The 26292-nt window shown below is 43.3% G+C and overlaps 1 protein-coding gene across 1 annotated transcript in view; it reads left to right on the top strand.

The window, feature by feature from the left end:
* The window catches only part of MAP7D2 (MAP7 domain containing 2), a 98450-nt gene extending 74010 nt beyond the window's left edge, over positions 1–24440 (top strand). Inside the window, exons 9-17 of the mRNA XM_065916467.1 lie at positions 1831–2108; positions 2680–2812; positions 9357–9579; positions 10335–10439; positions 14534–14590; positions 15042–15120; positions 18526–18712; positions 20837–21112; positions 22817–24440. Coding sequence (XP_065772539.1) covers positions 1831–2108; positions 2680–2812; positions 9357–9579; positions 10335–10439; positions 14534–14590; positions 15042–15120; positions 18526–18712; positions 20837–21086 — 1312 coding nt within the window. The 3' untranslated portion in view covers positions 21087–21112; positions 22817–24440. The remainder of the gene's footprint in view (positions 1–1830; positions 2109–2679; positions 2813–9356; positions 9580–10334; positions 10440–14533; positions 14591–15041; positions 15121–18525; positions 18713–20836; positions 21113–22816) is intronic.
* The last annotated feature ends 1852 nt before the right edge of the window (positions 24441–26292 follow it).

Genomic DNA, 26292 nt, shown 5'->3' with positions numbered 1-26292 from the left:
TATATATATGGAGGGAGCAAGAGGATTCTTTACCTGGCTTTTATTTGGTTGGTGTCTAGGAACAGAATTAGAAAATCAGGGGTATATAGTGCATGTGGAAGGAAACACCTGGTTGTCAAGAGATGCCCTGGGAATGGTGGGGCCTGAGTCAGCTGAGCCCCAGGACTGAAGCAGGACAGTCTGCAGAGGGAAAGCGCCATCCACATGTGGACAAGGTATCAGGGGGTTTTGGGTGACTCCACACCTAACAGGATGTTGGTGCAAGGGAAGTTGGTGTGGCTAGTATGAAGTGATCCTTTCTGGTCTCACACTGGTCCAACTAGGGGGTGGACTGCCAGAGAGGGGTGTACAGTTCACCATGGAAGTGAGATCTGGATGGATTCCATATCTGTAAAATGGTTGATGCTGAAACATCTGAATTTTAAAAATTCAGGTCACTTTTAAGTCACATTCTTTGGGTCACTGTGCAGCCCTCAGCCTGGCACGGACTGAGAAAAAGTGTTCTCTTCAACAGCCAGAGTTTGCCTTTTACCATGAGAGCATCAGTTAAAAACTGGCCTGCATCTTTTCCAGTCCACATGCCCCTTGAGGATTATTTTCCAGCTCGAGACCAAGTTTAATATTGATCTGATCTTGTTTTTTCCTTACCACCAGTATCTGATTAGGTAACTCTTTAGGTCTCTGGTGAGAAATTGGCCTTTAACATTATGTTGACTTGCCATTTTTATAGGTCACAATGGTTGAATATTAGCAGTTTCATGTTGTTCAACCTGCTACAGGATTGAGAGTGACAGTTTGTAATTTGTCAGCCAAGTACTTTATGTTCTTCCTAAAAGTACTCTGTACAAATGTCACCCCAGTATATGTGAACTTCTGGGTATACTCAGCAACTGAATCTAAGCTGTTACCCATATCATCAGCAACCAAAGTTCACCAGGAGCCAGACTTGGCTAGGACACCTGTAATGGACCTTCTTCCAACAGATGTAAGGCAAGGTCCTATATTTTAACAAAACTGTATTTCCCTGGGTGGATATGGGCTTGTTCTCACATTTTGCATCTTCCCAGTAGCTGGAAAGATTCTTTTAAACCTTGAGAACCTTGAAGAAGACACTCCCTCTCCCCACCTCTTCACTGACTTTGTTCCTCAGAACTTGAAAAGGAACCAGATGTCAGTTATACCTCAGCAAAGGTGATTTTTTTTTACTGTATGATTCCACTTCTGTGAGGTACATGGAATAGTCAAATCCCTGGAGACAGAAAGTGTAAAGTGGTTTCCCAGGGGCTGGAGAGAGGTGAGAATATGGAGTTAGTGTTTAAAAAGTACAGCGTTCTGGAGGTGAACAGTGGAGGGATGGTTGCACTATAGTGTGAATGGACTTAATGCCACTGAACTGTACACTTTAAAGTGGTTAAGATGGTACAGTTCATGTTGTGTGTATTTTGCCATAATTAGAAAAAAATAGGACTGGGCTCATTCATTGCCATATGCTGAAGCCAAATCCAACCTTGGTGTTCATCTAAAAAAGGAAGTGGGGAAATGCCTAACACTTTATTCTCATGTTGTCGTCAAACTTAAGTGAAATCAGGACATGATGTCATCAGCTGGGCTTCCTAAAACTTTGTCCCTTCTGTCGGGGATGTCTTATAGGTACCATACATTCCTGTTAGGGTGATAGTACTTCAGGGACTGCTGACTGTGTGCTCCTCCTTACATTTGTTCCTCTTGAAGGATGAAATTGTTCAGCTTTTTGGAATCAGATGTCTTCGGAACAGAGGGTTCTGTGGTCAGGCCCAGTAATCATCTTATGGCGTGGTTTTGGTTTTCCAGGGCAACTTCAAAAGCATATCCGCAGTCTCCAAAGAACACAAAGCCGCCATACCCAGGGTCTCCGATGAAGTACCGCCTCCCCAGCTTTTCTGGCCAGGAGACACCCAAGAAGAAAGCAGACAAAGAGAAGAGCAACAAGGAGAAGGAAGGTACCCTGACTCAGGAGGCAGCCAGCTCACCCAAGGAGGAGGCCCCAGAGAAGCACGTGGCAGACAGGCAGGCCACCGAGAAGCACGAGAAGCATGAGGCCATGGCAGGGAAGGCCAAGGGCAGCAGAGGTAGGCCCTCCCTGCCCAACTGGTTCTTCCACTGAGTCCATCCCCACAGGAGCCTCGGGTTTGGGGGAAAGACGGGAATTTTTCCCAGCGATGACTCCATGCCCTGGTGCTGCTTTCTCGGCTGGCATGTTGCCCAGTCCTTCCCCTTGCTCTCCTGAGTGTCTCCTGGCAGAGGAGACCGAGGGACTAACACTGCTTCTGGCTGTGGAAGCCCCGGGGGGTGCTGAGCTATGTTCAGTCAGGTTATGCCCTTCCCACAGAGAGGGGCTCCCTGTAGTCCTCTAAGCTTCTGTGACAGCCATGGTGAGTTCACCCAAACAGGTGCAGTGGTGGAGGCTGCTATGGGGCTTGCTGGTGACCCATCTCTCCTCCTCGCCTTTCCACTGCCCTCCACGGTGGAATGCATCCAGGGTCCCAGCCAGCCCATGGCAGCCTCTGCCCGGTGGCTGATTGTGCTGGTCCCGGCAGCATTTCCCGTCACCCACTGGGTTGGCTTTTTCAATTCCAAGTGGCAGCTGCCATGTGAGTGCAGTCATGATTTCATTTCCCTTGATCTTTTCCTCCGACGCAGCCTCAGGAAAGTCCACAGCGGGCACCACTGATGCAGGAGAGGCCACAAAGATCCTGTCTGAAAAGAGACGACAGGCCCGGCTGCAGAAGGAACAGGAGGAGCAGGAACGTCTGGAGAAGGAAAAACAAGACAAGTATGGGTGGTGCTCAGACCTTTTCAGACCGCTGTAAATGCCCAACTCCTGAATCTCAATGTTACAGACAGCCCCTGTTCTCAGCCTGGACTCTAGCACCAGCCAGGCCTCGCAGAACTATGAGTAGAGTTTGAGTTTTGTTTATAGAATGAGATTCTCCTTGAAAAGACTGGAGATGCCAAGATGTAAACACCTTGATTCTGCTTCCTAAATCGTGTCCCTTCCCCGCCTCCAGTTATCCTAACTCGCATCCCCAGATAAGAGAGAGGAGGGTTGAGCAGACATCTGTTGATGGGGCAGAGGCCACCTTCATATTCCATGAGACACAAGGTTACAGGGACTCTATCCTGGAGCAGGATAAAAGATGTCTTGGCAGTGGTCCCTAAACTTTGGAGGGTATCACAGTCTGTTAAGGGTTGCAGTAAAAATCCACAGGCCAGGCTGTGTCCTGCCTCAGTATTTCACCAGAGTTTGAGAACCACTTCATTTATCCCCGGAGCACTTGGTCAAAATACAGACAGTTCTGTCTTTTCTGGTCTTAGTATTCAGAGAGAAATGCATGTTGAAGGACAAGGTAGATTTTATCATTAGTTGATATAGGAAGCTCTTAGGATAGTCACAGAGTGCAGTCCACTGCTATTGAAAGAATTAACATAACAGGAAGCCCACCATGCTGTAGTACTTCATGACTGGCACTGAGTTTAGAGTGATAGAATACTCTTGATCTGTAAGCGACCTTGACAAGTCTTTCATGGTCTCTCATTATGCTTTTGCTGATTTATTTATTTTTTTAAGGGTGGTGGGGGAACATCTGACTGGTCCCTTCTTCAAATTCTGGAGTTTTCTGATGATTTTCCCACCTCAAAGCTTTTGGGCAACAGCAGCAGGTCTTTTTGTTGAGTAGTGTGCTTGGGCTGGGTTGCATGGACCACAGGGTATGTGAAGGGAGGTCCCAGGAGAGGAAACTGAGTCGCAGGCCCTCCAGTGATAGGCCAGGGCCTGTGCAGGCCCTGAGCAGATGAGTTGCATGCCTGTAGCTTGTTCTGGGGCAGGTGCAGCCATCTGCCTTCCAGCCAGCATCCTCCTGCATTTCCTTCACAGCACGGCTCCTCAAAATATCCCTGAGTTTGTTTTCTCTACTCACCCTCAGAGTCTTCAAACCTCACACTCACAGTTCTTCCTAATTGCCAGATTCCTAATTATTTCTTCATTGGTCTTGCTTCTCTGCCCTCTCCTCATTCTCCTCTGTCCCCCGCCCCCCAGCCCCTACTCTTTGGCCAGCTTCACCTGAGAAACCCTTCCTGAGCAGCACTGCTTCCTCCTGTCCTGCCCCATGCCCTCGTCATGCTGCCGGTGTCCTCTGGCTTCCAGTGTTTGGGGCTCACATTTCATTCAGCATCTTCATGCTCAGCATTTGGGGTGCTAACCCAACTCTGCTCTCATCTCTCTTTCTACCCTCACCTTTTCTTTGCCTTGTTTTACCATCTGTTTCTGAATCCAATTTCATCTTGCTCTGTAAACCCTCCATGCGTTCTGGTACAAGGGAGGCACTGAATCCACATGGGTATTGATGCTGCCTGAACTTGTGCTGCCGGGTACCACCACCTCTAGCCCCAGGCGGCCCCGACAGGGAAGTACACTCAACTGGAGTCCCATTGGGTTCCTTAGCCCAACAGCCACAGTTCAAGTGCTCAGCAGCTACATGGCTAGTGACTGCTATATCGCACAGCACCAATCCCTAGAACGTTTCCCTCACCACAAAGTTCTATTGAATAGCACTATTGGAGGCAGTATGTCCAACTGCTTTATGCCTTTCTTTCAGTGTATCCCACATGTACCTCAAATTGAGCATTTCCAAAATAGACCTTACTTTCTCCCAGCCTTCCTTTCTCTTTCACAAGCTCTGTCCTCCACCTCCCCAGGCATCCGCAATCAGAAGTGTCAGAGCCAGCTCTGAATTCTCCTCTCTCCTTCCTTAGCATCCCATCCCGTCAGGTCTGTCTCAGCTGCCTCTAGTATATCTCTTCATCTCTCTTCCCTCCAGGCCCTTCTGCCCTCCTCTCCTCCTGAGCTCTGGCCCCCTGTGACCTCTCACTGGACCTGTGTCTGTATATGCGCCCAGATCTCTATTGTAGGTCTCCTAGAACTCATCTACTGTCCACACTATGTCCCCAACGCCTCTTCTCAAATAAGTGACACTGTCCTTCAACAATCCAGTGACTCCTCTGTCCACAGGTGCCATCCAAACCCATCAATGGACCTTCATGGCCAGCCATGACCTGGACCCCACTCACTCCTCCACCTCTAGCACATGGCTCCACGCCTCCACATCTGCTTTCACTCTGCTTCCTGCAGCCTCGGGCTTCTTCTCACCAGACATATTTTCTGTTCTCCATCAGGTCAAGCCTTGCTCCACCTCTGCACCCTTTCCAGCCCTGTCCCTGGGAGACAGCAGATCTCTCCTACTCTTCATCCCCCCAGCCGAGCCGCTCACCTGGTCACATAGCCTCCTCCATTAGTCCACAGGAACGCTTCCTGCACCAAGCACCTTAAAAGGCTGGGATGCAGTTTTTGGCTTATTGGTGCTGGTTCTCAGTAAACGTACAGGGAAGGTAGAGAGGAGAAAGACACACAGCTGAGAAGCCGGGGCGGTTATGGGTTGAGAAGGCTGTGCTTGTGTGGTGGAGCCGGAGGAATGAGGGCGACTTAAGCAGAAATGGGCCAATTCATAGTCGATGCTAAGGTTTGATTCTAAGGACTTAGGGGGCAGATGACAGATGACACCCAATGACAGATGAAGGATAGAAGGAATTGATTTTAGGGGATAAAAATAATCCATTTGATTTCAGATAAACTAAGTTTAAGGTGCCTGCAAAATATCCAGGTGATTAGAAATGACATTGAAGCCTAGGGTTTAGGTGAAAATGAGGGCAATACTCTTGACCCAAGACCAATTTTCCCTCCTCTTACCAGAATATGAAGCTTTGCTAGCACCACGTGGGAGTGAGAAAGTACAGTACCAGAAAACTAAGGGCTGGAACACAGCACACAGCTCCTGAATTAAGATCATCCTCATGCCTGTTTTGTGCTTAGAGTCAGTAGTCGAAGCCACAGAAATGTAGTTGCCAGATAAGAGAATATAGAGAAAATTAAAGATACTTGCGCCAAACTGTGGAAACCCAATCATTGTCACAAACTGGTGAGGGAGACGCCATCCAAGTTAGGGATGAGTCTGCTCAGAGCAGAAGGACTGACAGGGTATCCAGACAGCTGGGCCTGGGAGGAGAACACACGCTGGTCCAGTCCCTGTTAGCAGTGACTGTAGGGCTCTGCTGGGAGCATCAGAACAGGCACAGCCCCTGGGCTCATGAATGGCCCAAGGTGTACATCAGGATTCTTGAAGTTGTGCCAAGAAAGTGGGAAGGCAGTGCCAGAAACTAGGAGCAAAGAAATCTCACTGGAATTCCAAAACAAGTCATGTTAAGAAGTTAAAATAATTGCTGAGGGCCCAAGGGGATAAGTTAGACAGCCCCTGCCAGCAGGGTCACATGGCCAGGCTGCAGCTCTGTGTCCGTGCAAGAGTCAGCTGGGTCAGTGATGCCAGCAGAGGTCCTGGCACCTAGGGCTGAGCCTCTGGGTGGTGGGCTGTCGGGGTCAGAGCTGGAGAAATGAAGCAGGGTGGAGACATGAGTAGCTTGACAGAGGTGAGAGGGTAGAGGCCATGAATGTCAGTGGAAGGCAAGGGAGAGGTCACCAAGGAGAGTTGTTCAGGAGACCTGAGTGTTTTGCAGACTGTGGGAAGGTCGGTGTGGAAGGAGGAAACAATGAAAGGAAGAGAGGGAGACAGTGGAAGGTATTTAGGTGCAGGAAGATGTGGAATTAATAGCACAAGTGGTGGCATGTGTAATCCTTTGCATCTAAGCAGAAAAAAAGGACATTTTCTGAATAGGAATGCCATAGAGGAATGAAGTTCAAGGAAGCTCAGATTCGGTGGCACCAGTCTTCTCTATAAAGTGGTTGATGATGCCATCAAGTAAGATCAAATAAGGAGTATGTGGAAGACTGATCCCCTAGGATCTGGGAGCTGAGGATGAGTGGCCGGTGTGATGGCTGAGGCCCAGGGAGAGACGACGAGTCAGCCTTGTGTGGGCCTTACTGTAACCAGTGTTGACAACCCAGGAGCGTCCAGAGTGGCCCCCATGCCCTCCCACAGATGCTCTGGAGTGGCTGAGCAGCGTGGGGACCCTGAGAGAAGAGGGAGCAGATTCACAGCACTGCCCAGGGCTGGTCAGGAGAGAAGGCGGTGGGTGACAGCTGAGAGCAGATCAAGAAAGGTGAAGGTTAGGGCATTGAAGGTTTAGCTTTTTTAAATGAAAACTTTTAAGCACGTAAGGAAGAGAGAATAGTGAAACCCACATAGTCATCTAGAGATTGAGTCGAGATTGAACATGTAGCAAGGATATGGTGCAAATGTGAGAAGGTGGGGCGAGAGGGGGCTGGAGGCTGAGAGATGGGAGTCCTTATTGAGAAATGGGAGACCTTATACAGAAGACCCTCCCCAGTGGCTGGGGATAAGAGATGCATCCACTGAATGGTGACTGCAATGCAGAGTTTTCTGGTACTTGCTACCTGGTGAGGAAGTGGGGAGGGTTTGGCATGGGTGACAGGAACAAGGATAGGAGAGGGTGACAGAACTACATGTGGGTCTGGTGAACTCTGGAGCAAACCCAGTAATGCTGGCAAGAGTGTCAGGGTGGGGCTGCCTGTAGCAGAGGGGTGCTGGAGAAATGACCACAGCCATGTTTTCTTGAGTCGTTAAACAGGGAGAGAAAGAATGTTTATTCTTGCAGAGGATTTTGAGATTCTTGGTTTCACACAGGAGAAGCCAGTTCTTCCCTACTTTGGTGGAAGCAGAGTGTGGTTAAATGGAGGGAATTTTAGGGGTTGATGGGCCTTTGGGGAGGAATTTGTGTTCTGAGTGATGAGGAGGATTATGGAGACCTAGGGGCTAAGAGAATGTGTTACTTACTCATGGGTATGCATCCGGCACCTTGGAAGTCCTCATGGTAAAATGGAAGAAACAGTGACTTTTCAGATCCAGAAGATGAAGAGAAGGATTAAGTAGCTTGTGTGTTAATTTATATACAACATATCCTTTGTGTATTAACTTCTCTGAGACAGTCACAACTGGCTCTTTAAAAGAGAAAGAAAAACTGAAATAGTGCTCTAATTAACCTTGGGAGAGATTTTGTTATGGATACATCTGGTTTTTATAATCCTGTGTTGGGTATCCTAGTCTTTCATTGTGGAATCTAAGAACTGGTGAGTTTCTTTCTGAGTAGGCCCCATAATGCTCTTCTCCAAAGTTCTCCAGAATATTTGTTCATAATTTCAGTTGTTCCAGCTTTTAGACACTGCAGCTTTTGTGGTTTCTAAAGCCAACCATTAGGATGCAAGGGTGTTCTTTATAAGTCTTGATCTTTTATAGTAACATACCAGCACCCCAGTAAGTCAGTGCTACATGCTTCCAAAGAGAGGTTATTTCTAAAAAACATACAGATTTATAGAAATTATCTTTATTTGGAAGCAGGTATCACTGGTAAGTTGCTATTCCTTTTGTTTTGAATGGGCATCATAAATGTTGAGTGGTTTTCCTAGGAAGGGTCACACAGCAGGTGGCACAGTCAGAATGCAGTCTTGGTCTTGCCCATGTAGTACATTGCCAGTCAGTAATTGACTGCAAAATGAGTATAGTTACCTACAGTTTTTCATAGATGAGGAAAATGACACGTGAGCAGGAAGAACGTTAGAAATGTAAAAATAAGCACTTAAGACTATACAGAATTTTCCCTCACTGCTTAGATCTCTTTATTGTTACATCACCAACCATTCATCTATGGGTTAAAAATGTCTAAATGCCAGTTAATTTTCATTTAGCAAAGAATAAAAGCTTAATTTTTTTTAAGAATGACAAAATAAATGGAAAATAGATGCTCTGATTTCTGTATTAAATGTCAGGTTTCTGTTGAGCATTTCCTTCCATTTGCTACTTCAGAAGTCACATACTAATTAGAATCAAAGTGAACTTTTTGACCTCCTAGTCACTGTTCTTAATTTGCTGTCTGGCACAGATGTAGCCATTGAAACATTTCTAGTTTTTTTTCTAACTTAAGTTGGTTTTGAATATTTATTCTCAGTTTTTAAACAGTTGTCATTGAATAACAATGATGGGACTGTGATCATTTGTAAATTGACTAGGGAACATCTGTCTCTTCATTACAGGCTTTCACAAATTAATACATTAGTACTCTCAGTATCACAGAATTTGAAGTCAACCCTGGTTAATATTTTTTGGGTAACTGTATGGACTGGAGTGGCTTTCTGGGAAGGATGAGTTATTTTCTTAAGTGGATGGTAATTCACATGCATGTGTCTATGACCGAGTCACGCATACATTATGCTCTACTGTTAGCACAGAGTTCTTGGTGGTTTGTCTTTTGGGCATGTCATCATTGTCTTGTAACAATAGTTCTATTCTCAAAAGACTGGAGAGAGAGGAATTGAAAAGAAAGGCAGAGGAAGAAAGACTTCGCCTAGAGGAAGCCCGTAAACAGGAAGAGGAAAAGAAGCAGCGAGAGGAGGAAGAGAAAAGGAAGGTGGCAGAGGAGGCAAAGCGGAAGGCCAAGGAGGCGCTGCTGTTGAAAGAAGAGCAAGAAAAGGAAAAACAAGAAAAAGAAAAGCAGGAAAAAGCCATGATTGTAAAGCAGGTACTGTGCAAGTCTTTATATAGACTTCCTTAAGGGCCTTAGTAAGTTAAATTTGAATGACTTACATTGTTTCCTTGAAGTGTTTTCTTTAACTGAACTAGTTAATAGGTTTGAGTTACTTTGGGCAACACAAGTGAAGTGGCAGTTTGTTATATGTGAAGTTTGTTATATGTCAGTTTTGGTTCTCCCAAAGGCAGACCCTGGATAAGAATTTGAGTGTCAGTAGTTTATTTGGGAGATGATCCTAGGAAGCTGATAGAGGAGTGAGAAGAAAGCCAATGTAAGCACGCTGGTGAGTGGGTTACTGTGGGCATCTGGAACTTGTTTGCTGTGGAACTCTAGGAGACTATGGAATATGCCTTAGAATTACCCTTTGGAGGGGTGAGGAAACTAGATTATTTATCTTCCAACTCCTGCCCCTTGTGGTTGAAAGTAACTTTGAGGAATTAACTTCCTGAAACTCCTAGCCACATGCATACTTCACGGTCAGAGACTGCCCTCAGACACAAAAAGACCTTGACGTTGTATGCAGAGTGTCTGCAGGTGATTTGCATGGTGGACTGAGGTCGTATGAGTGAGACCCAACCATGTCTGCTGTGTCATAGGGCAGGCTGTAAAAATCCACATTGAATATTGGAGCAGCACCCACTTTGGGTAGATGATGAGATGGAGGAACAAGTGCAAACCCCAGAGAATTAACTAGTGTTTTCTTAAGCTTAGCAATGCCTATACCTTGGTCTCTATGTTTCTACCAGAAGGAAGCAGCAGAAGCAAAGGCCCAGGAGGCAGCTAAACAAATGCGTCTGAAAAGAGAACAGATCATGCTACAGATGGAGCAGGAGCGACTGGAGAGGAAGAAGGTGAGGGCTAAGGGATTAGGCATACTTAGGATGAGGCAGGGACAGGAAGGGAGTCTAGTTATGTTCTGCATTCATTGAATACAGGGCTCTTAGAATTTCTATTTAGGTTGAATTCATTGATCATACTATTCATCTCTTCTGTATCTTTATGAGTTTTCTGTCATCTTGTTCTTTCACTTACTGAGAAATGGGTATTGAAAATGTCATCTGTGTTTATGGATTTGTGCCATTACTCCTTCCAGTTCTATACATTTTTGTTTTCATATATTTTGAAGCTCTACTGTTAGGTGAATTTATATTTCAAGTTATTAAGTTTTCCTGTTGAATTGACCCTTATATCATTATGAAATATTTCTTCTTTATCTCTAGTAATACTTTTTGTCTTAAATTCTACTTTGTCAATCTTTTTATGATTAGCACCTGCATGATGAATTTTTTTACTTTGAACGTATGGATGTTCTTATAAAATGTTTCCCTTATAAACAGCATTGGAGAAGGCAGTGACAACCCACTGCAGTATCCTTGTCTGGAAAATTCCATGGATGGAAGAGCCTGGTGGGCTACAGTCCTTGGGGTTGCAGAGTCGAACATGACTGGGCACACACACCTATAAATAGCATAGAGTCAGGATTTGTTATTTAAATCAAGTTTGACAGTTTCTGTTTTTTCATTGGTATGTTTAGACCATTTACATTTAATGTAATTATGGGTGAAGTTGGGTTTAAGGTGGTACCCAGTTTGTGGCCTCCACTCCTGCTCTTCAGCTAGGGTTTCTGTTGGGTGTTCCTCTTGAATGACAGGTAGTGATTTGTTGAATTCTATCTAAAGAGAGGAAGGAGAAAGATGGGATATAAATGATTGATTCTAGATACTTACTAGTTCACTTCTTAAGCATTTGACCTTGTTCATATGGCAGAGGTATTTATCTGTAAAACCAATGGAAGCACTTTCTATACACATTATCCTGTGCTAAGATTTCTCTTTCATGAGTTCTCTGAGAAATGTGAAATTGCATACAGACCCAGATACTTGCATCTGTTTTTGGTCTTGTAGTCCTCTTTGTTGTTGTTCAGTCACTCAGTCGTGTCTGACTCTGCAACCTTGTGGACTGCAGCATACCAGGCTTCTCTGTCCTTTACCATCTCCTAGAGCTTGAGCAAACTCGTCCATTGAGTTGGTGATGCCATCTAACCATCTCCTCCTCTGTCATACCCTTCTCCTCCTACCTTCTGTCTTTCCTAGCATCAGGGTCTTTTCTAATGAGTAGGCTCTTCTCATCAGGTGGCCAAGATATTGGAGCTTCAGCATCAATCCTTCCAATGGATATTCAGGACTGATTTCCTTTAGGATGGACTGGTTGAATCTCCTTGCAGTCCAAGGGACTCTCAAGAGTCTTCTTTAACACCACAGTTCAAAAGCATCAATTCTTCGGCGCTCAGTCTTGTTTATATGGTCCAACTCACATCCATACATGACTACTGGAAAAACCATAGCTTTGACTATATGGACCTTTAAAAAAAGTTATGTCTCTACTTTTTTTTTGTCTCTACTTTTTAATACACTGTCTAGGTTTGTCATAGTTTTCCTTCCAAGGAGCAACTATCTCTTAATTTCATGGCTGCAGTAACCATCCACAGTGATTTTGGTGCCCAAGAAAATAAAGTCTGTCACTGTTTCCATTGTTTCCCATCTATTTGCCATGAAGTGGTGGGACCTGATGCCATGATCTTAGTTTTTTTTTTCCCCATTTATTTTTATTAGTTGGAGGCTAATTACTTTACAGTATTGTAGTGGTTTTTGCCATACATTGACATGAATCAGCCATGGATTTACATGTGTTCCCCATCCTGAACCCCCTTCCCACCTCCCTCCCCATCCCATCCCTCTGGGTCATCCCAGTGCACCAGCCCCGAGCACTTGTCTCATGCATCCAACCTGGACTGGCAATCTGTTTCACACTTGATAGTATACATGTTTCGATGTTGTTCTCTCAGATCATCCCACCCTTGCCTTCTCCCGTAGAGTCCAAAAGTCTGTTCTATACATCTGTGTCTCTTTTTCTGTTTTGCATATAGGGTTATCACTACCATCTTTCTAAATTCCATATATATGTGTTAGTATACTGTATTGGTGTTTATCTTTTTAGCTTACTTCACTCTGTATAATGGGCTCCAGTTTTATCCGTCTCATTAGAATTGATTCAAATGTATTCTTTTTAATGGCTGAGTCGTATTCCATTGTGTATATGATCTTAGTTTTTTGAATGTTGAGTTTTCAGCCAGCTTTTTCACTATCCTCTTTCACTTTCATCAAGAGGCTCTTCAGTTCCTCTTTGCTTTCTGCCATAACAGTGTTATCACCTGCATATCTGAGGTTATTGACATTTCTGCTGGCAATCTTGATTCCAGCTTGTGCTTTATCCAGCCTGGCATTTCTCATGATGTACTCTGCATATAAGTTAAGTAAGCAGAGTGACAATATACAGCCTTGATGTACTCCATTCCCAATTTTGAACCAGCCGGTTTTGTTCCATGTCCAGTTCTGACTGTTGCTTCTTAACCTGCCTACAGGTTTCACAGAAGGCAGGTAAGGTGATCTGGTATTCCCATCTCTTAAAGAATTTTCCACAGTTTCTTGTGATCCACAGAGTCAAAGACTTTGGCATAGTCAATAAAGCAGAAGTAGATGTTTTTCTGGAATTCTCTTGTTTTTTCTATGATCCAGCGGATGTTGGCAATTTGATCTCTGGTTCCTCTGCCTTTTCTAAATCCAGCTTGAACATCTGAAAGTTCTCAGTTCACATATTGTTGAAGCCTAGCTTGGAGAATTTTGAGCATTACTTTGCTAGCATGTGAAATGAGTGCAGTTGTGCGGTAGTTTGAACGTTCTTTGGTATTGCCCTTCTTTGGGATTGGAATTAAAACTGACCTTTTTTGTTTAGTGGCCACTGAATGAGTATTCCAGTCCTCTGGCCACTGCTGAGTTTTCCAAATTTGCTGGCATATTGAGTGCAGCACATTCATATCATCATCTTTTAGGATTTGAAATAGCTCAGATGAAATTCCATCACCTCCACTAGCTTTGTTCATAATGATGCTTCCAAAGGCCCACTTGACTTTGCATTCCAGGATGTCTGGCACTAGGTGAGTGATCATACCATTGTGGTTATCTGGGTCATTAAGATCTTTTTTGTATAGTTCTTCTGTGTATTCTTGCCACCTCTTCTTAATATCTTCTGCTTCTGTTACGTTCATACCATTTCTGTCCTTTATTGTGCCCATCTTTGCATGAAATGTTCCCTTGGTATCTCTAATTTTCTTGACAAGATCTCTAGTCTTTCCCATTCTATTGTTTTCCTCTATTTCTTTGCATTGATCCCTGAGGAAGGCTTGCTTATCTCTCCTTGCTATTCTTTGGAACTCTGCATTCAGGTGGGTTTATCTTTCCTTTTTTCCTTTGCCTTTCACTTCTCTTCTTTTCTCAGCTATATGTAAGGCCTCCTCAGACAACCATTTTGCCTTTTTGCATTTCTTTTTCTCGAGGATGGTCTTGATCACTGCCTCCTGTACAATGTCATGAACCTCCGTCCATAGTTCTCCATATACTCTGTCTATCAGATATAATCCCTTATATCTATTTGTCACTTCCACTGTATAACCATAAGGGATTTGATTTAGGTTATACCAGAATGGCCTAGTGGTTTTCCCTATTTTCTTCAATTTAAGTCTGAATTTTGTAATAAGGAGTTCATAATCTGAGCCACAGTTAGCCCCCAGTCTTGTTTTGGCTAACTGTATAGAGCTTCTCCATCTTCAATGCAAAGAATATAATCTGATTTTGGTATTGACTATCTGGTGATGTCCGTGTGTAGAGCCATCTCTTGTGTTGTTGGAAGAGGGTGTTTGTTATGAAGAGTGCACTCTCTTGGCAAAACTCTGTTAGCCTTTGCCCTGCTTCATTTTGTTTTCCAAGGCCAAACTTATTTGTTATTCTAGGTATCTCTTGACTTCCTTCTTTTGCATTCCAATCCCCTATGATGAAAAGGACATCTTTTTTTGGTGTAGTTCTCTTACCTGTTTCTTTTTGATTTCCAGAGAATAGATGAAATTATGAAGAGAACAAGAAAGAGTGATGCATCTTTGGAAGTGAAGGTAGGCATTCAGAATGCCATTTTCATGATTCATGTACTGAGAAGAACATAATGGTAGAATATATTCAGTGATGTTGTAGGTCTCAGAGAGCATTAGCCAGGAAAAAAATAGGTTCTTCCTGCTTTGTTCCTGGCTAGATTAAGAAGATTGTTGGTGTCTAAAAGGAAAGAGGAGTCTAAGAGAGGAGTTTCTGGGATGGGGTGATAATAAAAATTTCCTCGGAGAAGTGGAGGTAGGGATGCAGGGAGAAGCACTGTAGTCCACAGATAAAAAAAAGAGAATGGTGGCATATTACTATGGGAAACACAGCTGATTTATAATACACTCAGAAAATTCAAAGAATTACCATGGAATAGACAGATGGCTCAGCATGGTTCCAAATATCCCCTGATGCTTTTCAAAAGCATTTGTCTTGGTACATAAAGCCTACATTCCCTCTGTGTGTTTTCAGAAAGAAGACCCAAAAGTGGAGCTTCAGTCTGCTCTGTGTGTGGAAAATAAGGCCGAACCCGTGGTCCCTAACAAAATAGGTGAGTGTGGGATCTGGTTCTTAGGTTCTTCGTTTCAGAAAGTGAGGGCTCATGGTGTTCCTTGTAGGGGACTAGCACCTATGGGTCTGAAGAGTGTTATCACTGCCAGGAGCCTGTGTACTTCTCCCCACCACCCCACCCTGGGGGGAGTTCCCATCTCTACAGGTCCACTTGAAAACCAGTAGGTCCCTCAGTTACTCTAATAACCCCAGCACCAGAGCCGGGCCATCTGCTGGCTAGGCTACTTTCCAGAGGGCTTAATTGCTGGTCACGTTCTGTAAAGAACTGACTGTTGTTCTACAGCAGTTTCTCCTGCCTTTGAGACTTCTGGATAGTCCAGCTCTTTTCTGTCATGGATTCTTAAAGCTCCTCAGGTTTCATGGCAGCCAGAGTCAGAAAACATATGTCCATCTCAGAGTCACTCTTCACATTTCTCGTTTGCCTTGTGGCTCAAGAGACTGGGGACCTGAACTGGATATGACATCAAGTTTCCTGGGTGAGTCATGTTGTTGTTCAGTCACTAAATTGTGTCCGATGTTGCAACCCCACAGATTGTAACATGCCAAACTCCTCTGTCTTCCACTATCTCCTGGAGATTGCTCAAATTCATGCCCATTGAGTCAGTGATGATATCTAATGATTTCATCTTCTGCCACCCTCTTCTCCTTTTGCCTTCAAATTTTCCCATCATCAGGGTCCTTTCCAGTGGGTCGGCTCTTCACATCAGGTGGCCAAAGTATTGGAGATTCAGCTTCAGCATCAGTTCTTCCAATGAATATTCAGGGATGATTGATTTCCTTTAGGATTGACAGATTTTACACTCCAAGGAGCTCTCAAGAGTCTTCTCCAGCTTCACAATTCAAAAGCACCAATTCTTTGGTGCTCAGCCGTTTTTATGGTCCAGCTCTCACATCAGTCCATGACTACTGGAAAAACCACAGCTTTGACTAGATGGACCTTTGTTGGCAAAGTGATGTCTGTTCTTTTTAACATGCTGTCTAGGTTTGTCATAGCTTTCTTTCCAACAAACAAGAATTTTCCACAGTTTGTTGTGATCCACACAGTCAAAGGCTTTAGCATAGTCAGTGAAGCAGAAGTAGATGTTGTTCTGGCATTCTGTTGCTTTCTCCATGATCGAACGAATGTTGGCATTTTGATCTCAGGTTTTTCTGCCTCTTCGAAACTCAGCTTGTACATCTGGAAGTTCTCAGTTCATTACTGCTGAAGCCTAATTTGAAGGGTTTTGAGCATAATCTTCCGAACATGTGAAACAAATGCAATTGTACAGTAGTTGAACATTCTTTGGCATTGCCCTTCTTTGGGGAATGAAAACTCCCCTTTTCCAATCTTGTGGCCACTGCTGAGTTTTCCAAATTTACTGACGTATTGAGTGCAGCACTTTAACAGCATCATCTCTTAGGATTTGAAATAGCTCATTGAAATTACATCACCTCCACTAGCTTTGTTCATAGTAATGTTTCCTAAGGCCCACTTGACTTTACATTCCAGGATGTCCGGCTCTAGATGAGTGACTGCACTATGGTAGTTATCTGGGTCATTAAGACCTTGCTTACATAGTTATTCTGTCTATTCTTGCCACTTCTGAATCTCTTCTGCTTCTGTTAGGTCCTTACTGTTTCTGCCCTTTATCATGCACATCCTTGCATGAAGTGTTCCCTTGATATCTCCAGTTTTCTTAAAGATATCTCTAGTTTCTCCCATTCTGTTGTTTTCACTCCTTCTTTGTATTGCTCATTTAAGAAAACCTTCTTATCTCTCCTTGCTATTCCCTGGAACTCTGCATTCATTTAGGTGTATCTTTCCCTTTCTCCCTTGGCTTTCCTTCTCTTCTTTTCTCAGCTATTTGTAAAGCCTCCTCAGACAACCACTTGACCTTTCTTGTATTACTTTTTTGGGGGGATGGTTTTGGTCACCACCTCCTGTACAATATTATGAACTTCTATCCATAGTTCTCCAGGCACTCTGTCTACCAGATCTAATCCCTTGAATCTATTTGTTACCTCCCCTATGTAATCATAAGGGATTTGACTTAGGTCAAATACCTAAATGGCTTAGTGGTTTCCCCTACTTTCTTTACTTTGAGCCTGAATTTTATAATAAGGAGCCCATGATCTGAGCCACAGTCAACTCCCAGTCTTGTTTTTGCTGCCTGTATAGAGCTTTTCCGTCTTCAGCAGCTGCAAACATAGTCAATCCAATTTCAGTATTGACATCTGGAGATGTCCATGTGTATAGAGTTGGGTTGTTGGAAGAGTGTGTTTGCTATGACCAGCGTGTTCTCATGACAAAACTCTGTTAGCTTTTGCCCTGCTTCATTTTGTACTCTTTAAGACCAAACTTACCTGTTATTCTGGGTATCTCTTGACTTCCTACTTTTGCATCCCCATCCCCTACGATGAAAAGGAAATATTTTTTTGGTGTTAGTCCTAGAATGTATTGTTGATCTTCATAGAACTGGTCAACTTAAACTTGTTCAGCATCAGTGATTGGAGCATAAACTCAGATTACTGTGATGTTGAATCATTTGCCATGGAAATGAGACTAGCTTATTCTGTCACTTTTGAGATTGCACCCAAGTACTGCATTTAGGACTGCATTGTTGACTGTGAGCACTCTTTCATTTCTTCTAAGGAATTCTTGCCCACAGTAGTAAATATAATGAATTAAATTTGCCATTCCCGTCCATTTAGTTCCCTGATTCCTAAGATGTTGATGTTCAGTCTTGCCATCTCCTGCTTGAGCACATCCGATTTACCTTGATTTATGAACCTAACATTCCAGGTTCCTATGTGATATTGTTCTTTAAAGCATCGAACTTAACTTGCACCACCAGACACATCCACAACTGAGCATTGTTCCTGCTTTGGCCCAGTTGCTCCATTCTTTCTGGAGCTGTTAGTAATTGCCCTCCACTCTTCCCCAGTAGCATATTGGACACCTTCTAACCTGAGGGACTCATCTTCTGGTGTCATATCTTTTTGCCTTTTCATACTGTCCATGTGGTTCGCAAGGCAGAATACTGGAGTGAGTTGCCATTTCCTCCTTCAGTGGACCATGTTTTGTCAGAACTCCCCACTATGATCTGTCCATCTTGAGTGGCCCTGCATGGCATAGCTCATGGCTTCATTGAGTTACACACAAACCCCTTCACCACAACAGAGCTGTGATCCATGAAGTGGGGAGAGTGGGCCATGAGCCCTGCACAAACACAGATAATGTCATTTGTCTTCTCTTCCTGGTATGAAGGTGACTGCCTGGGATTCTTTTTACAAAACATGTTGTGTCATTGGTAAAGCAGAGGATAAATTGCCTACACAGATATTCCCCATGTTATTTCATTGGTATATTTTATGTTTGATGGAATGACTTTGTGTTCTCTATCAGAAATCAGTGTATTGAATACCTGCCAGGAAGTAAATGTTGTGGAACATGCTGCCCCAGAAACTTTCCCTCAAGATGTTTTCACTGATGAACTTAAACCAGTTGAGGGACTTGTTCATCTGGATGCCCTTGATGGGAAATCAAACAGTCTGGATGATTCAACTGAAGAAGTTCAGTCTATGGATATGAGGTAACTACATTGCTTTTGCATTTGAGCCTCATCTCTTCCCCAGATACCTCCACCATCCCTTAGTTAATTTCTTCATCTTTTCCACCCCCAAATCTTTGTACACACCTAAAATAGGTGCAGTTGCTATTCAGTAAAACTAACCATGGTATAAGTAATATCCATATTTTGGGTTGAGTTCCCTAGAAGCAGAACCCGGAACAGGGATTCTGGGGCATGGATTTTAGCAAAGGAGAGCTCTCAGGAGAAGGGAGTGGGAGGGAAGCAGGATTGGGCAGGGGAAGTCACTAAGCAAGGATGCAGTCTCAGCTGGTCTCATGGAGCTCTGCAGGATGGTCTTCCACCAGAGAGGGCTCTGACTGTGATAAACACGGGGCCTTCATGGCACTGTGTTCATCAGCTGTTGACTGTGGAGAATCTGGGGTGGGGACGCATCCATCAGTCAAGGCAGTTGTCCAGAGGAAGCATGTCAGCTGTGAGTTCATAGCAGCTGGAGGATGGGCACAACCACAGGTAAAGGGGCTCTGGGTTGGGGCACCAAAAAGGCCCACCCACTGTGTCCAGTGTCTCATGTTTAAATAGACTTGTCCATTGGAGACTTGATAAAGGAACTAATTTGCTTTCAGATCCTAACAACTTAAGGAATTCTTAACTGGTGTGTTTTGGATAACATCACCTGGCAAATTATTCCCCAACAAAAGTAACGCTCAGTCAGCCTGGGCTTGGGCCAGAGACTGGAGTAGGGGTCTTCTCTGTGTTCAGGAGGGAATGCCAGGATTTTGCACAAGCTCTGCCAGAGCTCCAGCCTGCTGCAGCTTACCCTTCTCTCCTTCCTGTGAATTCTCAGCCTTGGTCTAGGGTGAGGGGTTGGGGAGCAGGGCCTTTCTCAGGGCACACTGATTGTAAATATCACAGCTGGCCTCAAGCCACATAATGTGAAAGCACGAAGTCCAGCCGCCCTGTCCCCAGTAGAACGAGTCCTGAGTAGTCTGATAACAGGACCTCCTCAGCCCTTGCCACCACCCGCCACTGTCTGGGGAGATTTCCCCTGATTGGTGCCACTTTGTCCCCTTCCAGTAGGTGGGAACTGCTGAGGCATCGTAAAGGATAACACAATACCTACCCACCCACCCACCCCATGCCACATTGAAGCAGTTGTGCTCATTTTTTCTGCCTCTGGGTGAGGGAACTGGACGAGACCTGGAACTGGCCAGGTTTCAAGGAAATGAAGGAGTTTTGTGTGTGTGCTGCATTCTTACTGTGGCTGCCTCTGCATTTGGAGAAGGGTGACTCCTGGGGGCAGCGCCCAAGCTTATGGCACCATTCTGTCCTCCCCATGCTCTGACCAGCTGATAAAATCCTGGGAATGGACATGGTCACGGTGGAAATGGGGCAGGCATTCCCAGTAATGAAACAGTTTGCCCAGGCTTCAGCCACCGGAAGTGGTGTTAGGTCAGCAGCTTCGCTTTAACTATATTCAGTGTGAGGGAGACAGATCATCTGAGCTTCTGCAGTTCAGCTAGTTTTTCTAGATTCTTCTCACAGCTCTTACGGAGGAGGAAAAAAAAAAAAAACAGACAAGCCTGACAGCAGCCCTACTCTGGCTGTTCAGAGAGACCCCTGGTGAGGGGGCTTCACATCCCAGCCCAGTGCTCATCTGAGCTAGGCCTATGGTTGACACACCATGTAACTTCTCTGAACTGTCATGGCATCTTCGTGTGTGTCAGTTATCATATACTAATGTATTACAGTGAGCATATAATGAGGCCCAAGGTCTTGTGGATGTCCAGTCTTCCACCATCTTGGGCCTAATCAGTTCTAACCAGTTTTTGTCATATCCTCAAGGGTTATGTCATTCTTTTAAAGCTTGTGCGCTGCCCCTTCCCTCCTGTCTCAAATTCACTTCCCTGTTCTCATTCCTGGGGGCTTCATTTCTGTCAGTGTCTCAGACTTGAACTAACCTGTAGCTTTTATAATGTGTTACACACAAACTCTGGCTCTAAATCCATCTTCTCTAGGAAAGAAGAGTAGTATAACAAAATATGACAAGTAGAATTAATAGTTGTGTCTGTCTGTCTCTCTATCTCTCCATCTCTCTCTCCTTCCCTCTCTCCCTCTGCCCTCCAGTCCTGTTTCAAAAGAAGAGCTTATCTCTATCCCAGAATTTTCACCAGTGAGTGAAATGATTCCTGGGGTATCTCTGGACCAAAATGGAACTGGTAATGCCCGAGCACTTCAAGATCTCTTAGATTTCACTGGCCCCCCAATTTTCCCCAAGAGATCCAGTGAAAATCTCAGCCTGGATGACTGTAACAAAAACCTGATCGAAGGATTTAACAGTCCTGGCCAAGAAAATACTCTGAACACCTTCTGTTGACAAATACAACATCTCTTTAATGAAAGGTACAGTCTTTTGATGACAGTCTAAATCTGTAACTCTTCAACCTGGGTTTCTGAAGATAAGATAAACATCACTCAGCCTCCTGGATGGTCAATTTTATTTAAAAAGCACAAATATAAATGTGAATTCATGGTATAATATTGCAGCACACACAAGAATTGAGATGGATTTCAAATGAATCCTTCAGACAAGAGCCTTTAGCACCACACCCCTTGTGTTCACCCCTGCTGTTTGGGGCAGTGTGTGTAGAAGCACTGGCTAAAAGTTTGACCAGCCATCTGTCTCAAGTAGCAACTTTTTAGAGACAAAAGTATTCCCCCCGCCAGTTTTATTCAGTGATATCCTACATTCTATCTAGAATCACTCATATGCATTGGTGAGTGTTGGGCCAAGTGATTTGCTGTTCTGTTGACTTCTTCTGGATTCTTTCAAAGCAAACATCTATTCTTGGATCATATCTGAGGCAAGGGGGGAAGAACTGAAGTTTGTGCCCTGAAGCTTTTGTTCCCTTCCTTTGGCCCTTTTTTCTTGCCAAAGTGTTTCTAGAAGCTTCTTCTTTGAGTAAGTTACATTTATGGGTTATAAGCACTCTGAATTTGTGTGTAGTTATAATCACCTCCTGTTGGCTTTACTTCAGATTTTGGGGCTTAGTTTTGAATGATGAAAACAGAATCTATCATCAGATCCTTTCATAACTAATTGCTGCTCCCATTTTAGACTGTTACAAAAATTTTCTGTTCTCAACAAGTCACCTTGTTTTATGATATTCCACTCCTACAACAGTTCTTTGATAACGGATGTGACTTAGTTCAACCTTTCTATTTCTCAAACAAGGGAACTAGTTGGGGAGGCCTCGTGACTGGGGTCACCATGTCTCAAATGCTTATTTCTACATGACCTCAGCTACTGACTATAGACAGTGCATTTTAGAGTTTGGTTCTCTTGGCTCTTGGGGAAGCAGTTGTGGTCCTTTTCACATATGAGAGGGAATGCGTGACAGTTTTTAAAATAAACCATATCCCTGGTTGGAAGAGTAGCTACTTTTCTTGGACACTTTAAAAAATTCACCTGAGTGTTTTATTTCCCTGACAGTTACATGGATTAATATTTAGTGAGAGGTTTCTTATGTTGTTAGCGTACATTGTACCCTTTGGTTCACCTACCTCAGTATCAAATAAGGACCAGAAAATCCACAAAACCTAGAAGAGTGTTCATGGCTTCTCAAATCTATTTCCTACCTCTCTAACTAAAAAAAGTCCAAAATCCCTGTCCAAAAAAAAAATCTTGGCTAAGTAATTTATTTACATTCCTTGTATATTTTCATTTATCATATAGTCTAGTTAGCAAATTCTTCTCAGCCAGAGGTGGCACCACCCCCACTGTAAATGTGTTGGAGCGGGTTGTTGTCACAATGGCTGGAGGCAGCACTGGCATTTGGAAAGCAAAACTTGTGACATTAAACATCCTGCAGGTTTTAGGATAGTCCCACATGAAGAAAATTTGATCCCACTCCCCAAAGAATAGTCCTATACAAAATGCTGCAGCACTTCCATTGAGAGGTACTATAAGTCAAGGAAATGTAGTTACTAAGAAGGTAGAAAGTCCCACACTGCATAACCATTTTAGTGACAGAGAATAGATGCTACAAATTGCAAAATATTATCTCTCCATTGGTTTCACCTGGTTTTGGTTTTGAATTGCCACAGGTGGTGTTTGGAGAACCCGTGAAGCTGCTGGTAGTCAAATCTGAGCTGCCGGCCCTCTGAAGAAACCTCAGTCGTCTTTAACTGCTGGATTCTAAACTATTAAATTGAAATGTAACTGCATTCCTAATTAGTATGTCAAACTCTGGCCACTCTCGGTAGAAGCTTGAGACAGTGGCCTTTTCGGGCTTTAGCAGAGTTCCATGTTACGGTTCTATTTATGATCTTTAGCTGCTGATAAAGCGCTTCCTGTACTCCTCTATTATCATAGTGATCTTCTGAATAACCCGTGTGATTTTGACTTGAAAAGTCACCTTATAACCATTCTTATCCCCAAACTTGAAGCATATAAACATTTAGATGTCTTTTCTGATAAATATTCTAGACATTTACCCAGACTCTATTTAAACATATATTGAACTTGGGCTGCATATCTCCCTGGCTCTGTAGAAGGAGAACAAATTCTGGAGGGTTGCCCTCATCTCTGAGGTTTCTTTGCTGGAAGTTTCTATCAAGAAGCCACATTTAATATTATTAAGCTTAGCCGCCTGCAACATGTGTTGCTTCTCATTGCTCCTTGGGCGGCCAGCAGAGTGAGTCTGGCTGAGTTAGGGAAGCCATTGAACAGCATGGAAGACTGTCTGCTCTCTTAGGCATATTCCTCCAGACTTGGGCACCTGAATCTTGCAAGGACCTTTTCATGTTGCACCTTTAAATCCTTCAAGCTACAGTCACTCCAAACCTTCAGGTGGCTTCTGGATTGAATAATTTGTGCATCTCCTGCACAGGTGGTTGCTTTTCATGTTGTTGCTGTTTTCTTCTTGGCTCTTAGGCCTTTTGTTTGTTTGTTCATCTCTAATAAAACCAGGCACAAATGAAAAGCATAGTGCTCTGAGACAAGGGGCCCTGCAGTGTCTCCAAAATGGCACTATAACAGACTTGAACATAAAAACATCTGGACAGGGGAAAATGACAGTAGAATGTATGTATACTCCACACATTTTTGCCATATAATAGTATGTTTTCTATTGGAGAAGGAAATGGCAACCCACTCTAGTATTCTTGCCTGGAGAATCCCAGGAACAGAGGAGCCTGGTGGGCTGCCATCTATGGGGTCACACAGAGTCGGACACGACTGAAGCGACTTAGCAGCAACAGCAGCAGCAGTATGTTTTCTTCATTTCTTGTGGTGAAATGTGACTTTCAGATTAAAGTAACCTTTTCTTCTTTGAAAATGTTTTTTTATCTTGTACAATAAAGAGTTTGGAAAGACCCATAATTCTGACTGAAGTTTGCAACCAGAATGTACAAAGAAGTCTCAGTAGTAATCTTGTTCATGTGCTCTTAAAACCAGCTACAGTGTAAGACTATTAGTTACGGAAATGGTGTATGTTTGTGTATGGTGTATATACTAAATAAAATACATGCCTCCAATAATACAGTGCCATGGATCTTGATGACTATCTGGGGAAAATCCCTTTTATGACAAGCACACAGAAAATGGTAGCATGGTCTGACTTTCAAAAAATGTCTCACCATCTTTTTTACAGCCCTGTTTTGCTAAATGTCTGTTTTCTTGCAGTCTGTTATACCTCACAGCACCATTGTGATTGTGGTGATGCCTCATTTGCATGACGTGTACATTGTGTTTACTGTGAAATACATTTTCATTAAAGAGTCTGATGCTGTGTAGTGCTTTGTTTGTTTCTATAGGCTCAATGAAAAAAATGTGCTGAAACCAAACCAGATACCAGGTTTCTAAAATCTTATTGGAAAAAAATTTAAAATCCCGTGTGGGTGTCCTTTCCGTATATAACTCATGGAAATTCCTCTATTACCAGTTCCAACTGAAGCCAACTGTGGAAATAAGCTTCAGTGATGAGCTATCCCAAGACATGAGGAACTTGTAAGTATAGTAAAGTTGCTCTACTTTCATACCAGTGATGTGAGGGATTTCTAGCTGGCGAAGATGCAGTTAACCTTAGTGTAATCTCCAAAAACATTCCACAGAGCAATCTGGCATTTAAACAAAATTATAATGGAAATGATGACCCCTGTTTTCCAGTAAGCTGAAACCCCAACTTTTTTGCATCTAAATCATGACTTGTTTACAGCCTGGAAGGCAGTTCCAACCAAGACCAGGAGCCGAGAGGCCAGGACTGAAATAGGGATATCGGATCTTTGTGGTAACTTCTGGGGCTGCCATCTCTGAAGTTGAGGACTCAGTCAGTGAAGCTCTCCTTAGTTCTGATGACAAAACCTCTAGTGAGGGTACAGGAGTGGACATCCTAATTTTTTCCATGTACTGGCCTTGGACTGTAGCATTATAAAGTAGCTTCTGTCATCATGAGCTCTGACCAGAGGGTTGTAGTGGTGGCTAGTCATTCCTAAGAGCAATTTCTGTTTTGTAACATTCTAAATCTTTCTTAGTAACTACAGGTTTTCTCTTAGTCAAATTCTTTCATAATTTTTTTTTTTATTTGGAAAGCAAATGTAAAGAAATAACTTGTTTCTAGAGTTATACCCATTACATTGGGGCACAACACTGAGTGACATCCATCCCCACTCTTTAGTGTTACTCAGGAAGCACAGTTATGTAAGAAAATGCAGCAAGAACTCTTAGGAACATTAGAAAAGAGAAGCCTTTACAGGTAGTCTTTTTGCGGGGAGCCCAAGAGAAATAACTAGGAAACTCAGGATAGTTGCACAGGGGAGCTGACCACTAAGAGAAGAAAAATTGATAGTTTTCTTATACATTAAAAACAGACAGGAAAATAATCCCAACAAAGCTTATAAAATTTCTAGAAAGAACAAGCTTTGTCTAAAACTTGACCAGAGAACATTAGAATAGATGTAAATGGAAAGACATACCATGTTCCTGAAAGGGAAAACCTATATACCTGATAAAGACAAGTAGGTGACTCACCCTCACATTCGTGTAAATTAAATGAAGTTCTTCTCCATGAGATTTCTGTTTTGCAACTTAAAATATAGTTGTACAGGGAACTCCTGGCAGTCTAGTGATTAGACTTAGTGCCTTCTCTGTCAAGGGCTCAAGTTCAGTCCCTGGTTAGGAAACTAGGATCCCATAAGCCATGTGGGATCTTAGAAAAAGAAAATATAATTTGTACATTTCATGTAAGAAAACGAACACAAAGCTAAGAAATTTATAAAATATGTCTTTAAAACAGACTCCCATGTCAATGTATGACAAAACCCACTGCAATGTTGTGAAGTAATTAGCCTCCAACTAATAAAAATAAATGAAAAAAAAAAAAACCAAAACAGACTCCCCCCACAATAAACAGTAAAATATATAGTAAAACTCCCATAACTAAAACAGTGTAGTCTAATAGAGAAATAGAATTTGAAATAGAAATCAGCAACACATCCAAGAAACATGAGAATTTAATGCATCATGGGACCAGGGTGGGTGGATCATTTGTTTCTGGAGAGAGAGAACATGTGACTTAGTGTCT

This window comes from Muntiacus reevesi, chromosome X, assembly GCF_963930625.1.
Source record: "Muntiacus reevesi chromosome X, mMunRee1.1, whole genome shotgun sequence".
Taxonomy (NCBI): domain Eukaryota; kingdom Metazoa; phylum Chordata; class Mammalia; order Artiodactyla; family Cervidae; genus Muntiacus; species Muntiacus reevesi.
The sequence above is the reverse complement of the archived record's forward strand: the minus strand, read 5'-3'. Positions and strand labels throughout refer to the sequence as shown.